Source organism: Citrus sinensis, chromosome 7, assembly GCF_022201045.2.
Source record: "Citrus sinensis cultivar Valencia sweet orange chromosome 7, DVS_A1.0, whole genome shotgun sequence".
Classification (NCBI taxonomy): Eukaryota; Viridiplantae; Streptophyta; class Magnoliopsida; order Sapindales; family Rutaceae; genus Citrus; species Citrus sinensis.
This window is the reverse complement of record NC_068562.1, coordinates 4,227,497-4,249,443: the sequence shown is the minus strand read 5'-3', so window position 1 is coordinate 4,249,443 and position 21,947 is coordinate 4,227,497. Positions and strand designations below refer to the sequence as shown.

At 33.0% G+C, this 21,947-nt stretch overlaps 2 protein-coding genes, 1 long non-coding RNA gene and 1 other non-coding gene across 4 annotated transcripts; all 4 read left to right on the top strand.

Annotated features, from left to right (window-relative positions):
* The first annotated feature begins 2,055 nt into the window (after positions 1 to 2,055).
* Positions 2,056 to 3,393, top strand: LOC102609800 (LOB domain-containing protein 38). The gene is made up of 2 exons (XM_006466419.4): positions 2,056 to 2,430; positions 2,544 to 3,393. Exons 1-2 carry the CDS (start codon positions 2,247 to 2,249, stop codon positions 3,077 to 3,079), a joined length of 720 nt encoding a protein of 239 aa, XP_006466482.2. The 5' UTR covers positions 2,056 to 2,246; the 3' UTR covers positions 3,080 to 3,393.
* A 3,371-nt stretch (positions 3,394 to 6,764) lies between these two features.
* TRNAL-AAG (transfer RNA leucine (anticodon AAG)) lies at positions 6,765 to 6,845 on the top strand. Its single transcript has one exon. It is a non-coding gene; the product is annotated as a tRNA-Leu (tRNA).
* A 1,665-nt stretch (positions 6,846 to 8,510) lies between these two features.
* LOC127898919 (uncharacterized) lies at positions 8,511 to 9,289 on the top strand. The gene is made up of 2 exons (XR_008050627.1): positions 8,511 to 8,963; positions 9,040 to 9,289. It is a non-coding gene; the product is annotated as an uncharacterized LOC127898919 (long non-coding RNA).
* Positions 9,290 to 16,916: 7,627 nt separating this feature from the next.
* LOC102613796 (scarecrow-like protein 32) lies at positions 16,917 to 19,171 on the top strand. Its single transcript, XM_006466518.4, has one exon. The coding sequence runs from the start codon at positions 17,504 to 17,506 to the stop codon at positions 18,881 to 18,883; it is 1,380 nt and encodes a 459-aa protein (XP_006466581.3). The 5' UTR covers positions 16,917 to 17,503; the 3' UTR covers positions 18,884 to 19,171.
* Positions 19,172 to 21,947: the final 2,776 nt, after the last annotated feature.

Below are 21,947 nucleotides of genomic sequence, written 5' to 3'. Positions count from 1 at the left end.
TCGATTTAAAATAGATTTGGATTATATTTAGATATTAATGTGCAGATCTAAGACGGATTTGGAGCAGATCTGGAGCTATCTTAATATCTAAATCCATATCCACATCCACTCATCTTTTAATTTTATTTTATTTTAAAAGTTTCTTAATAATTGTGGAATGATAATGATAATAAATTTTATTCATAGCATATTAGTAGTATTTACCATGCATTTAAACTCTTAAAACTTAAATGTTAGTTTTGTAAATTTAAAGGTCAGCCAGCCTCAAAGCATGTACATGCAATATTCAAATTGCAAGCTAAGTAATATAACATGATAATTTATTTTATTATATTAGCCAAATAATTTTTAAGGAATATAGTTATTCATATATTTAGTCAAATATGGTCATAATAAAAATAATAAAGAACTGAATATAAATTATATTTAATTTATATGTCATTATCTAATATTGTAGGAATGAGGGTAGGTGTATCGTGGATAGTAGAATAATGAAGGAGACAATAGAATATTAGATTGATCTTACTCTTGCAATTACTTCTGAATGATATTTTATTATCTTTCTTATTTGTTGTTTTGGTGTAAAAGTATAAGCTACAATATTTATTATATTTTTGAGAAAAATTATATAATTTATTTGTTATCAATACATTTTAGCCTTCAATTTTCAATTTAAAAAATCAGTACTTTTTTATTATTGAATTTTAGAATTCATGACGGATCTAGAGCAGATTTAGATTTTAATTTTTTTTCAGATTTGGAGCATATATAGATATTTATTTCTTTTTTGGATCTGGATATGGAGCAAAAAATATGGATTCATAACGGATCTGGAGCAGATCCAGATCTTGATTTTTATTACGGATTTGAATTTGGAGCAGAGTAGATCCAACCCATATCTGCCCCATTGCCATCCCTACGCGGCACCTTTATTAATTCACAATTTAAATGAGAAAATATTAGCTGCCTAAAGTTACAGCTGTAATTTTTTTTTTAAAAGTAAAAATGCGTACGTTATAAAAGAGCAAACCAGATCCATAAGTAATTGGTTTTATAGGATTAAAATTATATATGTAACACATATATAAAAATAACTTATTTTTCTCCCAGATGGAAAGGCTCTACTTTTTGTAGTGAAGTCTTAGTAAAATGCTATGTGAGAATATTATAGGATTAAAATTATACATCTAATATTTTTTAATAAAAAAATTAAGAGTTATAATCTATAAATATATTTATTTTCATATTCGAAATTTTTAATAATAAAAATTAATTAGAGAAATTAATTGTAATCTCACCTAAATAAAATATTAAAGAAAACCTCACAGAAATAATAGTGTGTGCGTTGTTTAAAGGATTTTTTTTTTATAAAAATATTATAAAATATATCAAAACTTTTTAAAATGTATCATAAATGAAATGTCACATGATGTATATTTATTGAGTGAAGGATGATTTTGTGTAAATTTCTCTCCACATATTGAAGATACATAATCGATTTGAGATAAATTTGAAAAAGAGTGGCATTACGCAACTCCTTTAAAAATTAGAATAAATTCAGATTACAAAAATATATTCCAAAAAAAATCAGTTGGGATGGTAAATTTCACCTTTTAGACTACAAAAGTATCATCAAAACACATGCCCGCACAATAAACTAAGTCCGATAAAAGAAAGCTTAAAACAAGAATTAGAATAGAACCTCCCGTCCCCAGCCGGAATATAAATATATCATTAAAAAATAAAAAAATATATATAAAAAAAAAAGTTGAAAAGAAAAAGAATCCAACGGTGGAGACACGACCAATTGCGGAGACACGGAGCCGCTCACGCCCAAGTACTTGGAATTTAACCCAAAACCTGCCCCAACAAAACAAAATAGTAGTAACCCACAAATTCACAATACAAAGCCTGTTAAGTACATAATAATAATATATGTAACACACGCTCACCACTCACTCCACTGCTAATCAACTAAACCTAACCCTGGTTAAAACTCAACCCTTCGTTTTAACTCCCGTATTCTTCTTTTGTGGTTTATATATACCGCCCTCCCATTTACCTAAGCAAGCTTCAGTCTCCACTCATTCCACTTTGGCTCTCCCCTTTCTGCAGCAGCCAGCCAAAGCAATCAAACAACCTTAATAATTACTCTCCAAATCCTCGCGTTTATGTAATAGCTTTTCTTTTTTTAACCCTTTCTCTTTAAGGATAAAGAAGAACGACAAAAGACAAGAAGCTGAGAGATGAGTTGCAACGGATGCCGAGTTTTGCGAAAAGGATGCAGCGAGTCGTGTATTTTACGTCCTTGTTTACAGTGGATCGAGAGTCCTGAATCCCAAGGCCACGCTACTGTGTTCGTCGCCAAATTCTTTGGCCGTGCTGGCCTCATGTCCTTCATCTCGGCTGTCCCTGAATCCCAGCGTCCTGGTATGTACATATTTTTACATATGTATAATGTCATTAGGGCTTTATTTTTATTTTATTTTGTCTGGGTTTTAAGTAAATATCCCATTTCCCTGTCCTTGCTTTTGTTACTGCAGCGTTGTTTCAGTCTTTGTTGTACGAAGCCTGTGGCCGAACTGTGAATCCTGTGAATGGAGCTGTAGGTCTTTTGTGGACGGGGAACTGGCATGTTTGCCAGGCTGCCGTGGAAACTGTCCTCCGAGGCGGCACGTTGCGTCCGGTGCCGGAGCTTCTCAACAGCTGCGGCGGATCGCCAACACCAACTTCCGACGATGTATCGGAAGCTGAAGTGACTTGCACGGACATGTCTAGGTTGCAAGATCGGTCGTTTCCAAGTTCTCATTGTAGATTCTCGAGTTCAAGATCCAAGGTGTCACCAGCTAAACGTAAGAGAGTGGAAGAATCAGCAATGAAATTGCAACAGTCAGATCTGGATCTTCGCTTGACGCCAAGGTTTACGGGCAAGGTTCCGCCGGAAGTCAGGCGGCGACCTGGTACTCCGTCGATGAATTCGGAGGAATCAGGCACCACTACGTGCTTCGAAAGTGGGTTAACAGATCATCGATATCTCAATGGAGCTGAGGAGAGGAAATTACTCAACTTGTTCGTTTGAGCAAATATTATCCTTAATTAGTTTCTTCCACTTTTAACTCTGTGAATTTATGTTCACGAAGAAGAGTTGTACTATTATCCTTAGTTTTTGGTTTACTTTTGAGAGAATTTTCCCGGAAACTGATTCCGGCGAGTTTTTGTATAATTACCGTCAGAGGATTTCTCTCTTTGATTTATCCAAACGGGAAGAGAGGAAGGTGAATTTGTCGGTGATGACTCTCTTTTTCTTTTCTTTTCTTTTCTTTTTTTAATAAATTTTTATTATGTGTTTAGTTATGTGTATGACATGAATAAAATGAAATTATTGCCGATTAATTTTGAGAGTCTTACGCACTGAATGTATAGATATAATTACCAAATCTGAAGCATGATCGGTCCATTAAATCAATTTTTTTTTTTCTTTTGGATAGGTTTGTTATTAAATCATTGAGAACAGAATAGACCGACGTGAATTTCCTCAGCCGTTATATTCATTGAAGATGGCTCAATAATTTTGGTGAAATTATGACAAAAGAAATAAATACAAGAAAAATTTAGAAGTATTTCTTTTAAAAATTAAACTCCAGGGCATCACTCACTCCACTGACACATCTAGTATAAGTATATAAACCACAGAAAAAGGACTCCTAATTCAGCTTATTTTTTAGTAGGTTTCTTGTTTATATTTTAATCTGATGCCTCTTGATCTTCTGAAGCTTCGTGTAAGTGTGCTCAATTGATTGGACATTAACGTTGTGAATTATGGCACTCTAAATTGGAAACACAAACATCATGATGATGAATGGATAAATTAATTAAGTAGCTTAATCAATCACATATTTGACTTAATGTAAAGCAAAGCCAGCTGATGCAAGCAATTACCCAAAATCCAAAATAACCAATTCTTTTTTTTTTAATTTTTTTTAATATTCCCTAGAGCGTGCCAGGGTCCACGGTAGTCATGCAAGCATGGCAAATATTGGCGCCGAGCATTAAACTTTGACCCAACCCAAAGTTTTTGTTGATACTCTTAAAAAAATTCTCCAACCTTACGTGGCAGTTAGGCTAAGCATCAATTTTATTGGTGCTTGCAATCTAGCGGAAATCCTGAGTCTGGTTAGAAAAAGTATAAAGACTATTACTAAAATGTATCGATTAATGACATATTTAACAAAGTAAACTCTCAAAGTCTTTTGAAAGATGACATAATTTTTTTTTAACTACAATAAAATCTACTAACGTTCATAATGAAAATTTTACTGGAATCTATCATTTTGTGACTGCATAGTTCAATTTAGGGGCCCAAAATGGTTCACATTTAATACTTGGAAATATTTAGGGGAAAAAAAAGAATAATCAAACTGCTTTCCACTAGCATGAACAGAGATGGCTTATCGTAAAGCTCTTGAGTGGTCTCCACGCCATTATTATTATTATAATTTATTCAATATGAGTAGAATTCGAGCCTTAATTATTTCATGATACACTGAAAAGATTACCCAATAGAATCAATTAAGATTACTGAATAGAATCAATTAATACTTACGACTATTTACATTTCACTCAATAAGGAAAGAAAAAAAACCACCCATTGTCTAGGGAGAGATTCAAAAGCTAATCTCAAAATGAAAACCATCACTCAGTCGTATACAGACGCCTTTGTCTGGAGTATTCTATCGAATAAAAAATAATAATAATAATAATTGTTTAATATGGCATTCGTAAGTCGTAAGTCGTAACTCTCACGGCCCAAAGAGAGAGAGTGCGACTTAAATGCTTCTAAACAAGAAGCAAGGGACCAGACACGCAAGTGAAGTATCAGTACAACTTCTGTGTTCTCTCCGTGGTTATCCGCAACTTACAACTTTTAAAAAATGGAAATGTTGACAAATAATAGTTAACGTTGGGGTCACTTGTCGTTGCATCGAATTTATGTAAATATCGGACCTTTCGGCGTACAAAACACAGCTTGAATTGAAAATGAAAGAAAGAGAAAGAGAGAGAGAGAGAGAGAGAGAGAGAGGAGGGAGGCGGCTTTTGGGGAAAACGAAGAGGCGTGTTGAGAGGGAGAAGGAATCAATTTTTATTTTCTAGGATGAGTTTGTGGGGACTGCAAAAGGAATGCAAGTTTCCACGTCTCTATTGACCAATGGGAAAGGTCCACGTAAGCTCACTGTTATAGGCCGTCCCTGTTTGTGGGGGCTTACAACGTTTGTCTCCAGCTCTCCTCCCATCTTGGGAAGTGGTGGGTTCCACATCATCATCACACTACCAATTGCCATTTAATTAGCAAAACTAATTTCTTTTTTAATAATAGTTAAGAGTGATTTTAGAAATTGGATGAATGAAAAGAAAATTGGTCCCGCTTTTTTCATTGTTGCAATGCTGCGTCTCGCCGCATTTGCAGGTGGGACCACAGGCGGAACCTTCTTGCAATTTGCTGTTGGTTCTGCTTTTTTTCACCCACCTGCACCACTCGCTTCTTTCTTCTGCTTTGTGACGTCGTCACCACTAGAATTATGTTACATTGTCGCTGTTAGATATCTCAAATCTAAAATTTTCTCATTTATGATTATGATTTAACAATATGTAATCTTGGGAAATCACCCAAGATGGAACTCTCTGTTGCATAGTCAAAAACCATCAATCATATAGCACGAAAAATTCGTGCGGGATGGATTGAAGGATCTTCGTCTCCCACTTCAATATAATTCTTCACAGGTCCTTTTTAACTGTTATGATGATGATGTGATGAAACGTACTCACTGTTATCTTGACTCTAATATTTTTATATTTTAATATACTTTTAAGAAAAAAATTATGGTACAAATATGATATTGTGCCATAATTACATTTAATCGTTGGATTCTAATGAACTTCACCATCTAAGTGAATCCAACGATTGGATGCAACGGTGACACGGTACTACAATTCTACCATAACCGACTCATACTTTTATGTCATGTTAAACCAAAAAATTATTTGGATAATAAATTAAAGCATGTGTTATAAAAGTGTGCTTATAACGCATGGTTGGTAAACAAAATCTATAAAAAAAAAAAAAAAAACGAATAGAAACCATTAATTGATTCTCGATTAAATTTTCAATCACAACCAAAAAAAACAAAAAACTGATAAACTACATTATCAAAATCTACGAAAAACACAGATGCTTACAAACATGACACGTGGATGAAAAAGATTGGCAAAAAAAAAAAAAAAGGCCTGTGGCCAGCATTATTAAGCTTATCAAAACAAGACAAGCAAAAGAAAGGGGAGAGAAGGTGTGACGCGGGATTCACCACCGCTACCCTTCATTGAATGTAGGCAACCACGACAAATTCCAAGCTTCTTGGTGCGGATGCAGACGTTTTTTTTTTTTTTTTTTTTTTAATATGTTAATGAATCATTATCAAACATCAAATTGCAAATTAATTAATTTTAACAGCTTCGACCGTGGGTCCACTCCAAGCGCTCACTAACAGCTATTAAATAATTGTTGAAAGAGACAAAACTAGTGCAGTACCAAAAAACTCGCTGGATGTCGAGTGGTCGAGTACTCTTAAGCATGAGCCTTTTAGCCTCTAGGTTTCCTTGTAGAAGAAAATTTTTTTGAACTTGGCAAGGTCGTACATATGTGTATGCTTATAACCCACCATACATTATTATAAATTTATATATACCAAATCTCACAGATTTAACAACGTGTTGAGATGGCCGAGTTGGTCTAAGGCGCCAGATTAAGGTTCTGGTCCGAAAGGGCGTGGGTTCAAATCCCACTCTCAACAAATTTATTTTCGATTTTCTTTTTCATCTTTAATCAATTTTCTTTATTGGTTATTTAATCTATATATTATGAAAGTTTCAAGATTTGAATTTATTTACGACAAATGAAAGTTTACTATTGCGTACCTCCCACAATAAGAATTTTAATAGTGCCAAATTTTAATGTAAAATACACTATTATGCGGCAATTGCTGATAGTTGGTAGTTGTCGAATTGTTATCGGTAGTTCTTCACCACTGCCAGTAGTACTGAAGAATTAATATTTTTTTATTTTAATTAAAGAATTAAAAAAAATGTGAACAATGTTGTATTACATATGACTGATCTTCCTTAAGTTATTTAATGCAAAAATGTTTACATTGTGGTACATAGTAATACATCGAACAGGAAAATTGACCAAAGATGATATTGCATTACATTAACTAATACAATCTCATGTAATGTAGTGTTTTAAACACACTCTAAATATATACCTCTACTGTGTAATAGGTGTCTTATAGATAGTTTTAAAATATATTTCCACTAATATTTAAGGAAATATTGAGTTCTAACCCCACAATGACTCGATCTTGTTTTGTAAAGGGAACGAGCCCACTACTGGCCCAGGCGTGGGTGGTGGTCTCCAATCAACTTGACTCAACAATTTCATTTTACTTCAAGCTCGCCTTCTCTCTCATCAACATAGCATTATTTCTCCATCAAAAAAGGTTGAAAAGGAAAAATACACGTCCTTTTCCTCAAGAATAGAGTGGGAAGGGGAGGGAAAAAAAGAAAAAAAAAAGAGCTGGGTTTGATGGCCATTAATAATTTGTTACAGCAAGTTGGCAAGCAAGTTGGCACTTGGGGTCTACCTGAAAGTGGATGTGGATGACGTTGCTATCCTATTTATTTTTTTGGTGGCTTTTTAGATTCTGAATTCTCAATTGCTATGCCTGTGCTATGTTCTTTCCCAATTATTTTATTGTAATAATGTTTATCTTTTTTTTATTTATTTGTCGATCGTTTTCTTTGCTTTTGCTGCCAACGAATGGGTATCTGTATGAGCAACTGTAACCTTCTTTGGAAGGCAGGCTTTGCCTTCTCTTGTAGAGACATGTGGCCCTTCAATAAAATTTACAGTCATCTCATATTAATCATTTTCTTAATCATATTATCATAAAATGTTTACATATATGAAGTCTTTTTCTTTCTTTTTTAAACACAGAAATTTATTAAACAGAAAAAAATTAATGAAGTCATGTAAAAGCTCCCACGAGACCAATTTAATAAATCCTATACGTGGATTCCCAAGGAATTTTGGAAATATTTACAGGAGAACAATCCTACCGTACATCACTTGAACACGAAAAATTATCAGTATTTTCCTTCATGTAAGTGTGAGTGAATTTGAAGCACAGACAAGATAAAGGATGCGTTTGGAATTGAGGTTGGGCAGCTGTAGCTTAAAAAGCTACAGCACTAAAGTGTTTGGTAAACACTAACTGCTGTAACTTTTAAACTATGTTGATATGATTTTTCACTTGTATAATATAAAATTTATTATATCTTTAATAATTTTATCAAAATTATTATTTAAAATTTATATTTATTATATATTATTATAATTTTTTTTTCACAGTAACTATAGCTTAAAAGGTACAGCATCTCAATTCCAAACGCACCCAAAATTACACCCGATTAGTATCTAAACATATGAAAATTTAATCACGAATACATACATGAAAACGCAGACGTGGGTTTTTCATCGAATCTAATTGAAGAGTTTTCCACCACACGTTAACGGGCCCATTCAATATTCATCTCTGATTTTCTTGCCGTAGAGCAAGGGTGATTGGTGATGCCAACGTGTACTGCACCACTGTCAAGCTCCTATTTTAATGTTTTCCGAAATTGATTTCAGGATCTGTTTCCCTGTTTTGGTAAGAGTAATCAAAACGTACGGTGGACGAGATTTGAACGCTCCTATAGTACGACAATCGGCGTTGATCAATCACGGAGATAGAGGTCCCTTGATTTGTCATCAATTAATATTTAATTGATGACATGAATGCATGTGCGTATCTGGAAGCAGCAAGGCGGCTGGCCGTTGCTTGCTTTTTCTGATTTACATTATATTTATGGTAAATTTTCTTTTTCTGTTTCCACCATCGTATTCGTACGTGAGATTTGATGTTAAACTCTTTTACTGATTTGCAGTTGGCTCAAATTTAATTGTAAAGTGGGAGAATAAGGTCAGTTATGGAAATTAAGTCGAGTTGAAACAATTCTCTTTTGTCAACTTGCATCGAGAAAAATAGCCATTACAGGATATTTGCTAGCTGGAAGCGAATAGCAAAAGAAATTGCGTCAAATTTAACGCTTTGATTCTTTATGTTTCTTTTAAATTAAATTTAGATTTGTGAGTTATCTGGAGAAAATGATATATTACAGTTGACTAAGTTGATTATATGACCAAGTTCTTTGTGAAAATGGAATCCTCTCTTAATCTAATACTTGATACTCTTGAATTTTTAACGATCTTATAGCATGTGTAATATAGTAATAATGTATGAATATGATTTAAATTTTTTATATTTTAAATTTATAAACCACCCATCATTTTTCGTGGAAATGAAATTCTCCAAGATCTGAGTACTCTTAAATTTCTAACAATCTTATGTCATGTGTCAAGTAGTAATAGTGTATAGATAAGATTTAATTTTTTTTTATATTTCAAATTTATTAACCACCAATCAATACGTGAATTCATATTAGAGGAGAATCTTAATTATTGGACACAATCCTAGTATTTTGATTACTATTGTACCAGTATCCGTACCAAACTAGGCTTTCATGTTGGCTTTATTTCTAAGACAAAAGTTAAGAATTCTTTAATAAAAAATGAGTTAATTGTGTTTCGAATTTATAATATAGAATTTAGAAAAATTGAAAAAAGTAAATAAACTACTATCTATTGTTTACGGTTAGGACTACTGAGATATCTAATCACTTTCTCTCCAATACCAATGGCACTCTTTATTAGTACCAAATCAAAATTAAAATGAGGCAATTATAAAATCATAACCCTAGCCTATTTCCATTTCCTTTTTCTTTTCGTATGATCTTGCTTAATAGACCCACAGTTGTAGTATTATAAATCGTTAGTATACTCGCAACTGTAGTATTATAAATCGTATTGTTACTTTTGTTGATTTGGACGAGTGATAGTTTGGTTAAAAGCTTTCAACGGTGTGGGGGTCTACAAGATACCAATTACTACACTTGCACTAAAGGAGTGTAGAAAGCCTTCGTTATATTGCCAAGCTTCACTTCAATAACCTATAATTCACTCAACTCACTAAAATTAATAATTAAGGATCAATTCAGATACTGTATTTTTTAGAGTTAGTGCATGTTTAGTATAACTTATTTAATAATTATAATTTTTTTAAATTTTTTCTATTGTTTGGACTTTTAGTATATTAAGTAAGATATTTCACTTATACTATCAAAAATTCAAATTCTAAACTTTTGATTAAAATTTTTAAATATAAAATATCTAAATTTTGTTTCTTATTTGATAATCTTATTTTGTTCTTTTCATAATATATCTTTAAAACTTTTTCCTATTAAATTAATTTTATAACTTTTAATAAAAATTTACATTAACAACTAAACAAGTTAAAAGTTTTTTAGATTTTTTTTTTGGGTAAAAACTCTACTTATATGAATTGTATTTAAAAATTTATATGAATATAGAACCCAAAAAAAAAGAAAGTCTAAAATAGTAATGTAAGCCAATACAATTATAAACAAAGTCACATGAGTATACAACCCCAAAAATAAATAAATAAATAAAGTCCAAACTTGTAACGTGAGCCAATGCGATTATAAACTTTCGGGAAAACGTGAATAACGAGGCATGCATTATGGACCTGCCGACCCGACATCGACATATGGGTAATCTTCTGAAGCCTGGTATTGGTTTTGACTTTTTACACCTAATTCATTAGGCTGATTTTTATTTAATGCATTAAATTAGTCAAAAAAGACACCAACTTCATTCATTTTTAATGGCTCTCATATTATTTGAATTAATTCGGTTACGTATAAATTTATATTAGGAACCAATCTAGTTGATTTGGTTTTCACGGAACTCATAATTGCACTTTCTCGAGGAAGATTCGATCGAGTCATCAGCTATTAGTATATTTCAATTGTTGATATAAAAAATCTTTTTGTTTTTCCTTAATTTTTCTTTCTTGATTTTTAATTTTGAGTTCAAAACTGTATTCGCCAAGTGGGCACATGTGCAGATGTCTAAAACCCGACAAAAAGAGAGAGAAAGTGAAAAAAAAAAAAAAAAGGATGATTTTTCTCCATAAGAGACGTGTGAGAAAAGAATTTCTTACGTTGACGTGCGGGAGTAAATATCATAACGTAAACTTGTGGTCATTGAAGAGAAAGTCTCGTCGTTTATATCCTTCTAAATTTTTGTTTGTTTCCACCTCCTAATAACTTAGCCAATGATTATTATAAAGTCCTTTTTGATAAAATTATTCTTTTGATATTATGTGAGAGTAAAAAAAAAAGTCTAATTGTAATATTGTACTGTATAAAAACAAACTCCTTATAGGATTTGGATTAAACTACGCTTAATCTTAATAAAGGCAATTAAAAGTATTAACGATAGGAGAGTGAGTTAGTAAGTGATGATTTTGGTGAAAGAAAGCACCAAGTGATTGGACCAGTAAGTATTTAGAAAGATGATTAAAAGGCCGACATGGAATCGCGTCGGATATGGGTGGTCACGTGAAGGCGAGCCCAAGTTGATGGAAGCAAGCGCCATGGCCATGGCCGGATTCTTTGACTTGACCACCTTATTTATTTATTTATTTTTAATTAAAGAAACAAAACAAGCCCTGAACCCTTGGGAAAACAAGATGCATTTCAAACCCCATAAGAAAGAAAGAATCAAATGAATCGAGAATGTTTTTATATCTCACGTGACCATGTCACCCTCTTTTCTTTTATATAAAGTATCCATTTTAGATACCTGATTTTCTTTTTTACATTTTCCCTTTTTCCACCGGTAAAATGTAAACACGTAAACTGTAAAATTTTATTTGAGAGCCCCTAAAATTCAAACAAAGGATCATGGAGGCCGCCCATCGAAAATTTGTGTGGATTTTTTATGCATTGAAAAGAAAGATTTGTTTTGGTGACGTAAATGTTTAATGAAAATTCAAGCAAATAATGATGGAATTGGAATACCAACCTGTTTTAATATTTTGATGCGGATAAGACCCGGATTTGAAGTTTCATTCTATGCATAATGATAAAAATAATCACCAAAAAAAAAAAAATAGTCCGAATGAAATGATAATTGCATGGAAACTTTGGTGGTTTAAAAGGAATATCTTAGATATTTTGTATAATCTATTATTCTTTTTTGTAAAGAAAAATATTATTTCATTCTACCCATGTCTAGTTTGAACCAGTATTTTAGTTTGAGGGATGTCAAAATTAAAAACAAAAATTTGATTAGGTTGTAACATAAAATCCATAAAATTGAAAAGTCCAACAGTCTCTATTGGATAAATTATAAAATTTATTAGGTTATAATAAAATGATATAAAAAATAAAGGGCCCAACTGTGAAATTCATATAAAATGAGTAAATTTTCAATTTAATTTTTTATTTTTCCGAATTTTTTATTTTTTTTTTAAATTCTGATAACACTGTAACCATTCAAAATAACAACAACAACAACAAAAACAAAAAGAATTCAACAAATTACTAATTTCACATTGACAAACAACAAGATTGTAGCGTAGAAGAAATGAGAGACTTATTAAAATCTTCAATAAAGTTATCCTAATGGGCCGATTTAGGACCAGAACTAGAAGGAGTCTAAATTTCAGTATGCCGCTAAATTTCCATTTTTTTCTTTTATTTGTAATTTTTGGCATGATCATTGATCTAGGCATTAAGTGCCGTATCTTGCAGCACTCTGCAGAAGACTTTGTCCTGTAGCCTTTATTACATCTGAAATTGGGTTATTTCACGTTTCAGAAAAAAAAAAAGGAAAAAAAAAAAACTTCCAAAAACAAGTAAAATGTTGGGAAAAAATGTGCAGAGAAGACCTGCTTCAAAATTGCAGGCATATTATCAGTACAATGGTCCTGGGCTCCTGGCACAATCACTTTGTTGATTTTGATTTTCTTCTAATGGCAAAATAACAACTTGTCTTAAAGAGACACTTCAATTAGAAAAATTAACCTAAAATTTATTTAAATCCTATCAAACAATAACCGACGGGCAAATGGGTTTGAGTTAAGGCCCATAGGTCATAACCCATTTGTTCAAATTAGTGTCAGCACTCCGTTCAAGTCAAGCCTGGACCTGGTCCGGTCCTTTCTGCAAGCCGGTGAACTTTATATCTGTCCACTCTGACGATCAGGAAAAAGCCCTTCAGAAAAAAAAAAAAATCAGCCATTCATCTTTAGTAAATTTACTTACAGAACAGCTTTTCTGACAGGAGTAGATACTGAAAAGTGATAAAGCAATGTTAATGTTCCCCAGATTGGGGTTGAAATTGGTTGTCTCGTTAATTCTGATTTTCAGTATTTGGTTAAAAGCTTGCTCATGTTATTTTAGCCCGGATGCTTTTAAATACATCGCAAATTTAGAAAATTTTCCTTTATTTTATTACTCACCCATTCGATTTACAACAATGCTCTAGGTTCCTCTACGTTTGTTGGTATTGTTTTCCCATCGGATTGTTGTATCTTTGATGAAAAATGCTTCAAAGAAAACAAAATAGTTTCTGTTTCATACAATATAATATATTGATAAGGCAAAAAAAAAAAAAAAAAAAGAGACGACAGCAAACAGGAAAGTGCAACAGGAACGGGAAGGAAATCTTCAGCGGTCAAAGGAAATCAGTAAGCTTCAGTGTACTTTCTCCGCATTTATTTCTCATCGACGACCTTTATTTATTTTGAAGCAAAGTCTGTTTGATAATCTTTGACTCTTCCTGCACTATAGGCAACCTTCCGACATCCCATGTTATTTTTCCAAATAATAATGATAATAATTTAGTGGCCTAGCTAATTGTTGAGGACACCCCTGCAGAGATTTTGTACCTTGTTAATTGTTGAGCATTGAAAGGATTACTTTCTTCTTCAAAAAAAAAAAAAAGGGGTAGCCTGGCTATAGGACTTGTTTTGAGTACAAATTGCAGTGTTTTAATTTAATTTCTCAACCTAGCTAACTAAACGATGAAGGGAAGCTATTTTTTGATTGCCAAACAGGAGCTCACCTGAATTATTATTATTTGTTCCTAAATTTGGTGATGCAATGTGAATATATGATTAGGATTAAGTAATATGAGATTTGTGATGATTTTTACAAGTTGAGATTAATAATTATTGAGTAAAAATATAAACGTATGTAATTAAATTTCAACTATATATTGTTATAAGTACGCATATGACACAAGATCTTTAAATTATTAACATATTTTAGATCAAAACTGAATCTAAATTTATAAATTTAAGGATATGAATTAAAAATTGGGAAGATCTACATTGAATTCAAAATATTAACACATTTTAGATCTAAATTGAATCCACATTTTAGATGTAAAGGTAGTTGAATAATAAAGTCATAGGTGAACACATAAACATAAGGTGAAGATAAAGAATAAAATAAATCAATTGCTGGATGCCAACATGTAAATTAATTTTTTAATCAATCAGTACAAAAATTTCTTCGTAATCATTGGGCGGATAGTTTTGGCATAATAACATATAACACCATCAAAATTCAGTCTAAAGTAATCAGCTGCGTGAAAAGGCGTTTTCCTTTTTCCTGTAGCTCAACATTCGAAGCCAATGTCTCTATGCCTTTGGCTTTCATATGCTTTTGGAAAGTTCCTCCTGTTTAATATAATTTAATAATACACTAGGGTGCGTATAATTCATGGTTTTATTATAAGAGAATTGATTATCAATTTGTATGTGGGTATCTTAATAATCTCAGGCACATGGTAACATTCCTTACTTTCATGCTTTCAGATTTTGTTTTCTATGCTGTCTTAGTGAAGAAAAATAATATAGACCATCGATGCCGGAGAATTCCTTATTTATATGATTCCAAAACAAGCTCAAAAAAATATCTTTAGCTTTCATGTCCTCTAGTCCTTGTATCTCAAGTTTAGGAATCCTCCTCAAAATTCTCACAGAGAGGAATATTAAAACTTTCACAGCTTAACTTATATGATTCTCCTTATATGCTTCCCTCGGATTCTTCTTATGCTCTTCTCTAGCTTCATGCATTTCGAAATCCTGAGAATGATTATAAAATAATATACTCATATAGTATACAAACGAAAGGGGGAAAAAAAAAAAAAAAGTGAGTCAGCTTTTCTCTGGCTCTCAGCTGCAGTCCCCTTTTTTTCATTTTGAACAGTGAAAATTAGGTAACATGCATGTGCATGCATGGAAACCATTGCGAGAAACAACACTACGGAACTTTTTTCTGACTTTATGAAAACTCGGTTGGTGAGAAAATTAGACATGTGGTGGCCTTACCATTATAGGAAGAACAAATGAATCAGTTAATTAATTAACTCTTGAGTTTTGTGGTTTTATGTGGGTGTACTTGTTATGAGAATGTTAAAGTGCTAATGAAAAAGTTTGCATATTTACATATATGGTCATGATTATGGCACAATTGTACATATTTTAAACATCAGAATGCTCTTACGGGCCAAAACTTTTTACTAGTAGTGATAACATGGTAAGCGGATGGGGATTCATATAATATGTATGTGTGTGAGTGAGACAGAGAAAACATTGGCGAACTGCTGCAGCAGGGGGAAAGAAAGGGGACCCCTTTCTGATTGATTAGTCTATTTGTGGTGGGGTTGGGATTGGACGGGGAGACAAGTCATCAAACAAGGAAACGAAAAAAAAAAAAAAGTAAATCACGTGTAAGCTGCAGGAAGGTCCCATGTGTACAAAAGAGGAATACAAGATATTCCATGCATATACATATGGACCTGTTCCAAGGATTGATTTGCATGTGTCCTTCACATGTAGAAATGTGTATATAAATCCTATAGCTTGTATTGTTGTCCCTCTTTTCAAATATCCTATATATGATTATCCAAAATGATCCTGGATAAGATATATAATACAAATAACTTTGTAGAACTAGAGAACGTTGAGAACTTTATATTCATTTATTAGAGATCAGATTACTGGGAAGATGGAAGCAGAACGAAATTGTGATAACATTTCATGATCAGCAAGCAAACTCATGGTTTCTAGTTTTGAATGAAGCTTGGTATGAAATTTTAAGTAACTGAAAGTAAAAAGTTTGGAGTTCAAATCTTGTTCATATAGATGAAGAAATTTAAGAAAAAAATTGGATAACTTAAAAAAATAATAATTAGAAGAATAATGATACAGCCACAAACTCTTGTACAAATTTATTTTGTACAAACTGATGTGGCATTAATTCATTGGTTGAATGAAAATATAAAATAATAAAAACAAATCATGTGAGCCAAGTGATATGTAATTCAATCAATGTTATCATGTCACATCAGTTTGTACAAAATAAGTTTGTACAAGAGTTTGTGGCTATATCATTACTCTAATTAGAAAGCCCTAGCTTCTAGGGTCAGTGTTACAAATAATTATTAATACATGCCGTGATAGAAATGAAGATTTCAACGAATTATTCTTCCATTGTCTTGGATAATGACCGTCCATTTGTCTTATGGAAGCATGAATGTAGAGATTTTGGCTTTCATATATGAGTCATTTGCGGGTCCCTTACTCTCATTTCTTTGTCGCCATGAATTATCATATATATTCTGTAGTGATTTCAATACCCCACCGAGACGGAAAACTTTAGTTATAAGGTTTAAAACATTAGAGAAATGGGCATAAAGATGATCTGTTCATGATATAATAGATGATGGCCCGTGAGTAGAGTGAGCCAAAAAGCTCAACTGCCTTCAAGGTTCAATCCCCACTACTCAATACATGACAAAATTCCAACGCCCACATATAGACAACTCAATGGCCGGCTATTTCACATGCAACCAAAAATCCAACAGAACTCTCTCCCACCAACAACACCCATCTTAAGTCTCTAACTTATATTTCCTTTCAATCTCTCTCATCTGAGCAGATTTCAGAAAAAGAAAAGGGCATGTAATAAAATGCATTGATGAAGAGGGATTAGACCCTTTTGTAGCCATGAAAAAAGGTTGTTGAATCGCTCTCTCCTTCTATCTTTTGACAACTGAAAAAGGCTGATTTGGTTCAAAGAATTGAAGGGTCTTTTAATCTTTTTTTGCCTAATATGACTCCAACTAAGTTTTTGTATCGGGATTCTAGTCTACGCTTTGATCTGTCCCTTTTTCCCCTTCTGAGCATTACCAAATAAAATCCTGAGATAAAAGCTGAACTGTCAATTTCCTGTGATTCATTTGCAGAATTCTCCAAAACTCTAGTCGCTTAGTTTTGTTTCATGCTTTCTCCTCTACTTGGATCGTTTCCCAGTGACCAAGGTACCCACTACTAGTCTGGTCTCTGTCTCTCTTTCTGCCATATTACTTTTTCCTTTCTGTTCTTTTGTCATTTTTCAACTCCGTCTCCCCATGATGCAATTTACTGAGACCCCACCACCACCCTTGCATCAAATCTCTTCATTTTCAAACTTCACCATGAACAAAAACCAAATTCACAGGACTCGCCCATGGCCTGGTTTCCCTTCTTCAAAATCTTTTGCAAGCTTTGGTGATGCCAATTGCATGGAACAGCTTTTAGTTCACTGTGCAAACGCTATAGAGAGCAACGACGCCACTCTAGCTCAGCAAATCCTTTGGGTGCTAAACAACATTGCACCACCAGATGGCGACTCAAATCAGCGCCTAACATGCGCCTTTCTCCGCGCTCTCATAACTCGAGCAGCAAAGAGTGGCACTTGCAAAATGCTCGCAGCCATGGCAAACGCTCACTGCAACCTTGTTGTACACAACCACAAATTCTCAGTCATTGAGCTCGCTAGCTTTGTAGACTTAACCCCATGGCACCGGTTCGGTTTCACCGCTGCAAATGCAGCAATATTAGAAGCTGTCGATGGGTGTTCCGTCGTACATATTGTTGATTTGAGCCTGACACACTGCATGCAAATTCCTACACTTATCGATGCTATTGCTAATCGGTTCGAGGGACCACCACGACTGAAGCTTACAGTAGCTGGTGCCACTGAAGATGTACCTCCAATGCTTGATCTTTCGTACGAAGAGTTGGGCACAAAGTTGGTTAATTTCGCTAGGTCAAGAAATGTAATGCTGGAATTTAGAGTGATTCCCTCAAGTTATGCTGATGGGTTTGCTTCTTTGATCGAGCAAATGAGAGTGCAACAATTAGTGTACGCAGAAAGTGGTGAGGCCCTTGTTATAAACTGTCACATGATGCTTCACTATATACCAGAAGAAACCCTCAATCCTAGCACAACTTTCAGTTCATTAAATCCTTACTCTTTAGAGTACTATTCCTCTACTTCAATATCTCTTCGCAGCATGTTTCTTAAAGCGATTAGGAGTTTAGAGCCAACAATTGTTGTATTAGTTGATGAAGATGCAGATTTGACAGCCAATAATTTGGTGTGTAGATTAAGATCTGCATTCAACTATTTGTGGATACCTTATGACTTAGTTGACACATTTCTACCGAGAGGAAGCAAGCAAAGGGAGTGGTATGAGGCTGCTGTTTGTTGGAAAGTTGAAAATGTGATAGCACATGAAGGTTTGCAGAGAGTTGAGAGGCTTGAGCCCAAGAGCCGGTGGGTGCAGCGCATGAGAAATGCGAATTTCCGGGGAATCACTTTTGGTGAAGAAGCAGTTTCAGAACTGAAAACAATGCTTGATGAGCACGCAGCTGGCTGGGGATTAAAGAAGGAAGAAGATGATCTCGTACTTACATGGAAAGGACACAATGCTGTTTTTGCTTCTGCTTGGGTTCCTGCTGCTTGAATCGTTTTTTAAACGGCTTAATGCATGTACCTTATTTTTTCTCTTTTGTAGTTTCTAATCAATTCCTCTTTTACTCCTACGCACTTTGTTAGCAGTAGTGTAGTTGAGTACCGATCGTGTGAGGGCTAAGTCAAATTATCAATGTTAATCAAGAAGTTCAGCTCCCGTCTCTTTCGGTGCATGCCTTTCATGTATTTGACTTGATCTAGCAGAAAGTATAAGCGGCAGACGATCTGTTGCCGCAAATACAACTCAATTTAAGACCGAATTGCTTATGTGAAGAAACAGTCTCAATTTTATCGTTTCTTCTCCTAGACTCTAGTTAGGCATCGACATACTAGCTGATGTGCTATTAAGCAACAATATCTCTACAACTCTTATCAATCTCCATCATTCATTTTTCACGTGTATGTATCTGTCAAATATAATAATATCTCAATGATCATGAAAGTGTTTTGCGTTTGCGGCCGACTTAGTATAATAGGGTATATTGGTTGTTGTTTAGTGAAATATACTTCTCAACCACAGCCAAAACACGAAGAAAATTAAAAGAAAACAAAAAATTCTCTCAACGATTTTGTTTTGCAAAAGAGAAGGGAGAGTCATTGTTTATTAACTATTCTTCACTCTTATGTGGCTGCAAAGCTCTTAGTTGTCCAGAGCATGTAGCGAATGAAGAGGAAATACAACCATGCTGTCTTGACATTGTTTTACGTGAATTTTTTTAAAAGTTGTTGAGAAACCACCACTGTTTTGACTTTGAAATCTTCGGATTATTTGTTTCTACAAATTATTTACGCAATTCGCTCTTTATGTTCCTATTTATTTTCAATTTTTCATTTCACTGCTTCCAAATGATATAAATCTTAACAAAACTTATGCCATGAATCGCCATAATCTCATGTCAATCTTATTTTAATTATTTTTTTTCTTAAGTATAATCATTTGTGTGCCGACACCCGCATTTTTTATAATATGCATTTGGATTTTCACAAAGATGTTAAATATTTTTACATCCTTGTAAACTGTTAAAAAATTATTTTATAATAGTGCAATAGTATTTGACACCATTATAAAATCCAAAAACTATATTTTAAAATATGTGGGCGACTGCACTAGTAAATTGCTCGTGTATGTGTGTGTATATATTAATCACGGATGAGGCAATTTGAATGCACCAAACTACTCACTAAATGCACTTTTGAAAATAACTTTTTATAATTAAAATACCCCTCAATTAAATTACAATTATGGACATTAAAGTAAAAAAGGAAAAAAAACTTTTACTCCTTCAACCCATCTTTATATTCAACATAATTTTGTTAAACCCTAATTATATTTTCGTTAGATCCTAATCGACTAGAGTCATGATTCTTCTTCCAAGCCACATATTTTTGTTAACTGGGCACATGTGATTAGATTCAAGGTAACAAATTTGGTAGTTATGTCTTTATTTGCATTTGAAGGAAAGCTAAAATGAACATCAAATCCATTTGTAAATCATTTCTAGAAACTTTTGACATTTTTTTATATTTAATGGGGTAAAATCTCATTTAGTCCCTATATTTTGAGGTTAGTACCCGTTCAGTCCTTATATTTTTAAAAATACCTCAAAACATCTCCGACATTAAATTATTAGCACATTTCCTCTTACTTTTTGTTGCTTTTGGCTTAATTTTTACAATATTACCCTCTTACAATATTTTTTTTGGACATTAGTAAAAAGAAAAAAAATAATTATCAATTTAATCTCAAAAAATAAAATAGAAAAAAAATTAATATATGTTACTTTTTTGTAACACACTGCTGAGGAATTAATATATTAATTTTTTATTACTAATGTCCAAAAAAAAGTAATTTAATTATTTTTACAATAAATTTTTTTTGGACACATGTAAGCTTTCACAAAAATTAATATATATTATTTTTATTTTATTTTTTGGGTTAAATTGATAATTTAATTTTTTTATTAATTTTATAAAAAGAAACATTATTGTAAGAGGGTAATATTATAAAAGCAAGTAAAAAAAAATAAAAAGTAACAGCAGGGATGTCAATAATTTAAGGGTATGGATGTTTTAAGGTATTTTTTAAAATATAAAGACTAAATAGACACTAATTTTAAAATATAGGAATGAAACGAGTTTTTACCCTATTTAATGATTGAAAGATGAAATTCATTTTGATTATTGGAAATCAATTATTTCATCGCTGATAGAATCTCCAATCTTTTTGCATATTTGCCCTTCTGTTTGTTGGAAGTAATTCCATTCTTCTGTTGTGCTGGAGAAATCTAAATTTGTTTTTAAGGTTCGATTGATTCATTGCTCGGTTTGCTTGGATTCTCTTTTCGAAAAACTCAACTCGAGAATATCGCACCCATGATTACTTTACTTCCGATTACACCCACCCTTTGTCGCCTTTCATATGTGCCGTCTTATGTGCCTCGTTCCTTCTCAATTTCCAATAATTATATATTATACACGTCAATGAATTTTACGTACTTATCAAAACTAGCAGGAACTAGTTATAAGTCCACACGTGCCTAAACTAGTCTTATTCACATTTAATTGGTCATTTACAAAAACTTGCATAAATTAATCTTAGGGATGATGCTCGCCTCAAATTTCTTGGCCTATTTTTGGCCATATCTAGATCTAAAGTACTACCCAAATGTGTGAGTTCTTTATTTTTTGGATTATTTTATTTGATATCTTTGTGCATTTGCATAGATGTTGTGGTCTACGTTTCCGAAATTGTAGAAGAAAAAATATTGACAAAATTAAAATAATAAAAAAAGAAAAGAAAATGGAAGCTGTTTTTGAAATACAATTTCAGAAAATTTCGAAAAAGAAACACCATTTCAGAATTAAATCAATCGGTTGCTTTTACCGAGATAGCCCAACTCAATTCCATATAAGGCAACCCAAGTCCATAATTAAATCGGCCCCATATACAGAGTCCTTCGCCAGCCCAACTCGGCCCCATTTCATTTTAAGGATGAATATGTCAATGTGAAAACCAAAATAAGGGATGCAAATTGCGTCTTGTTTTGTCATCATGC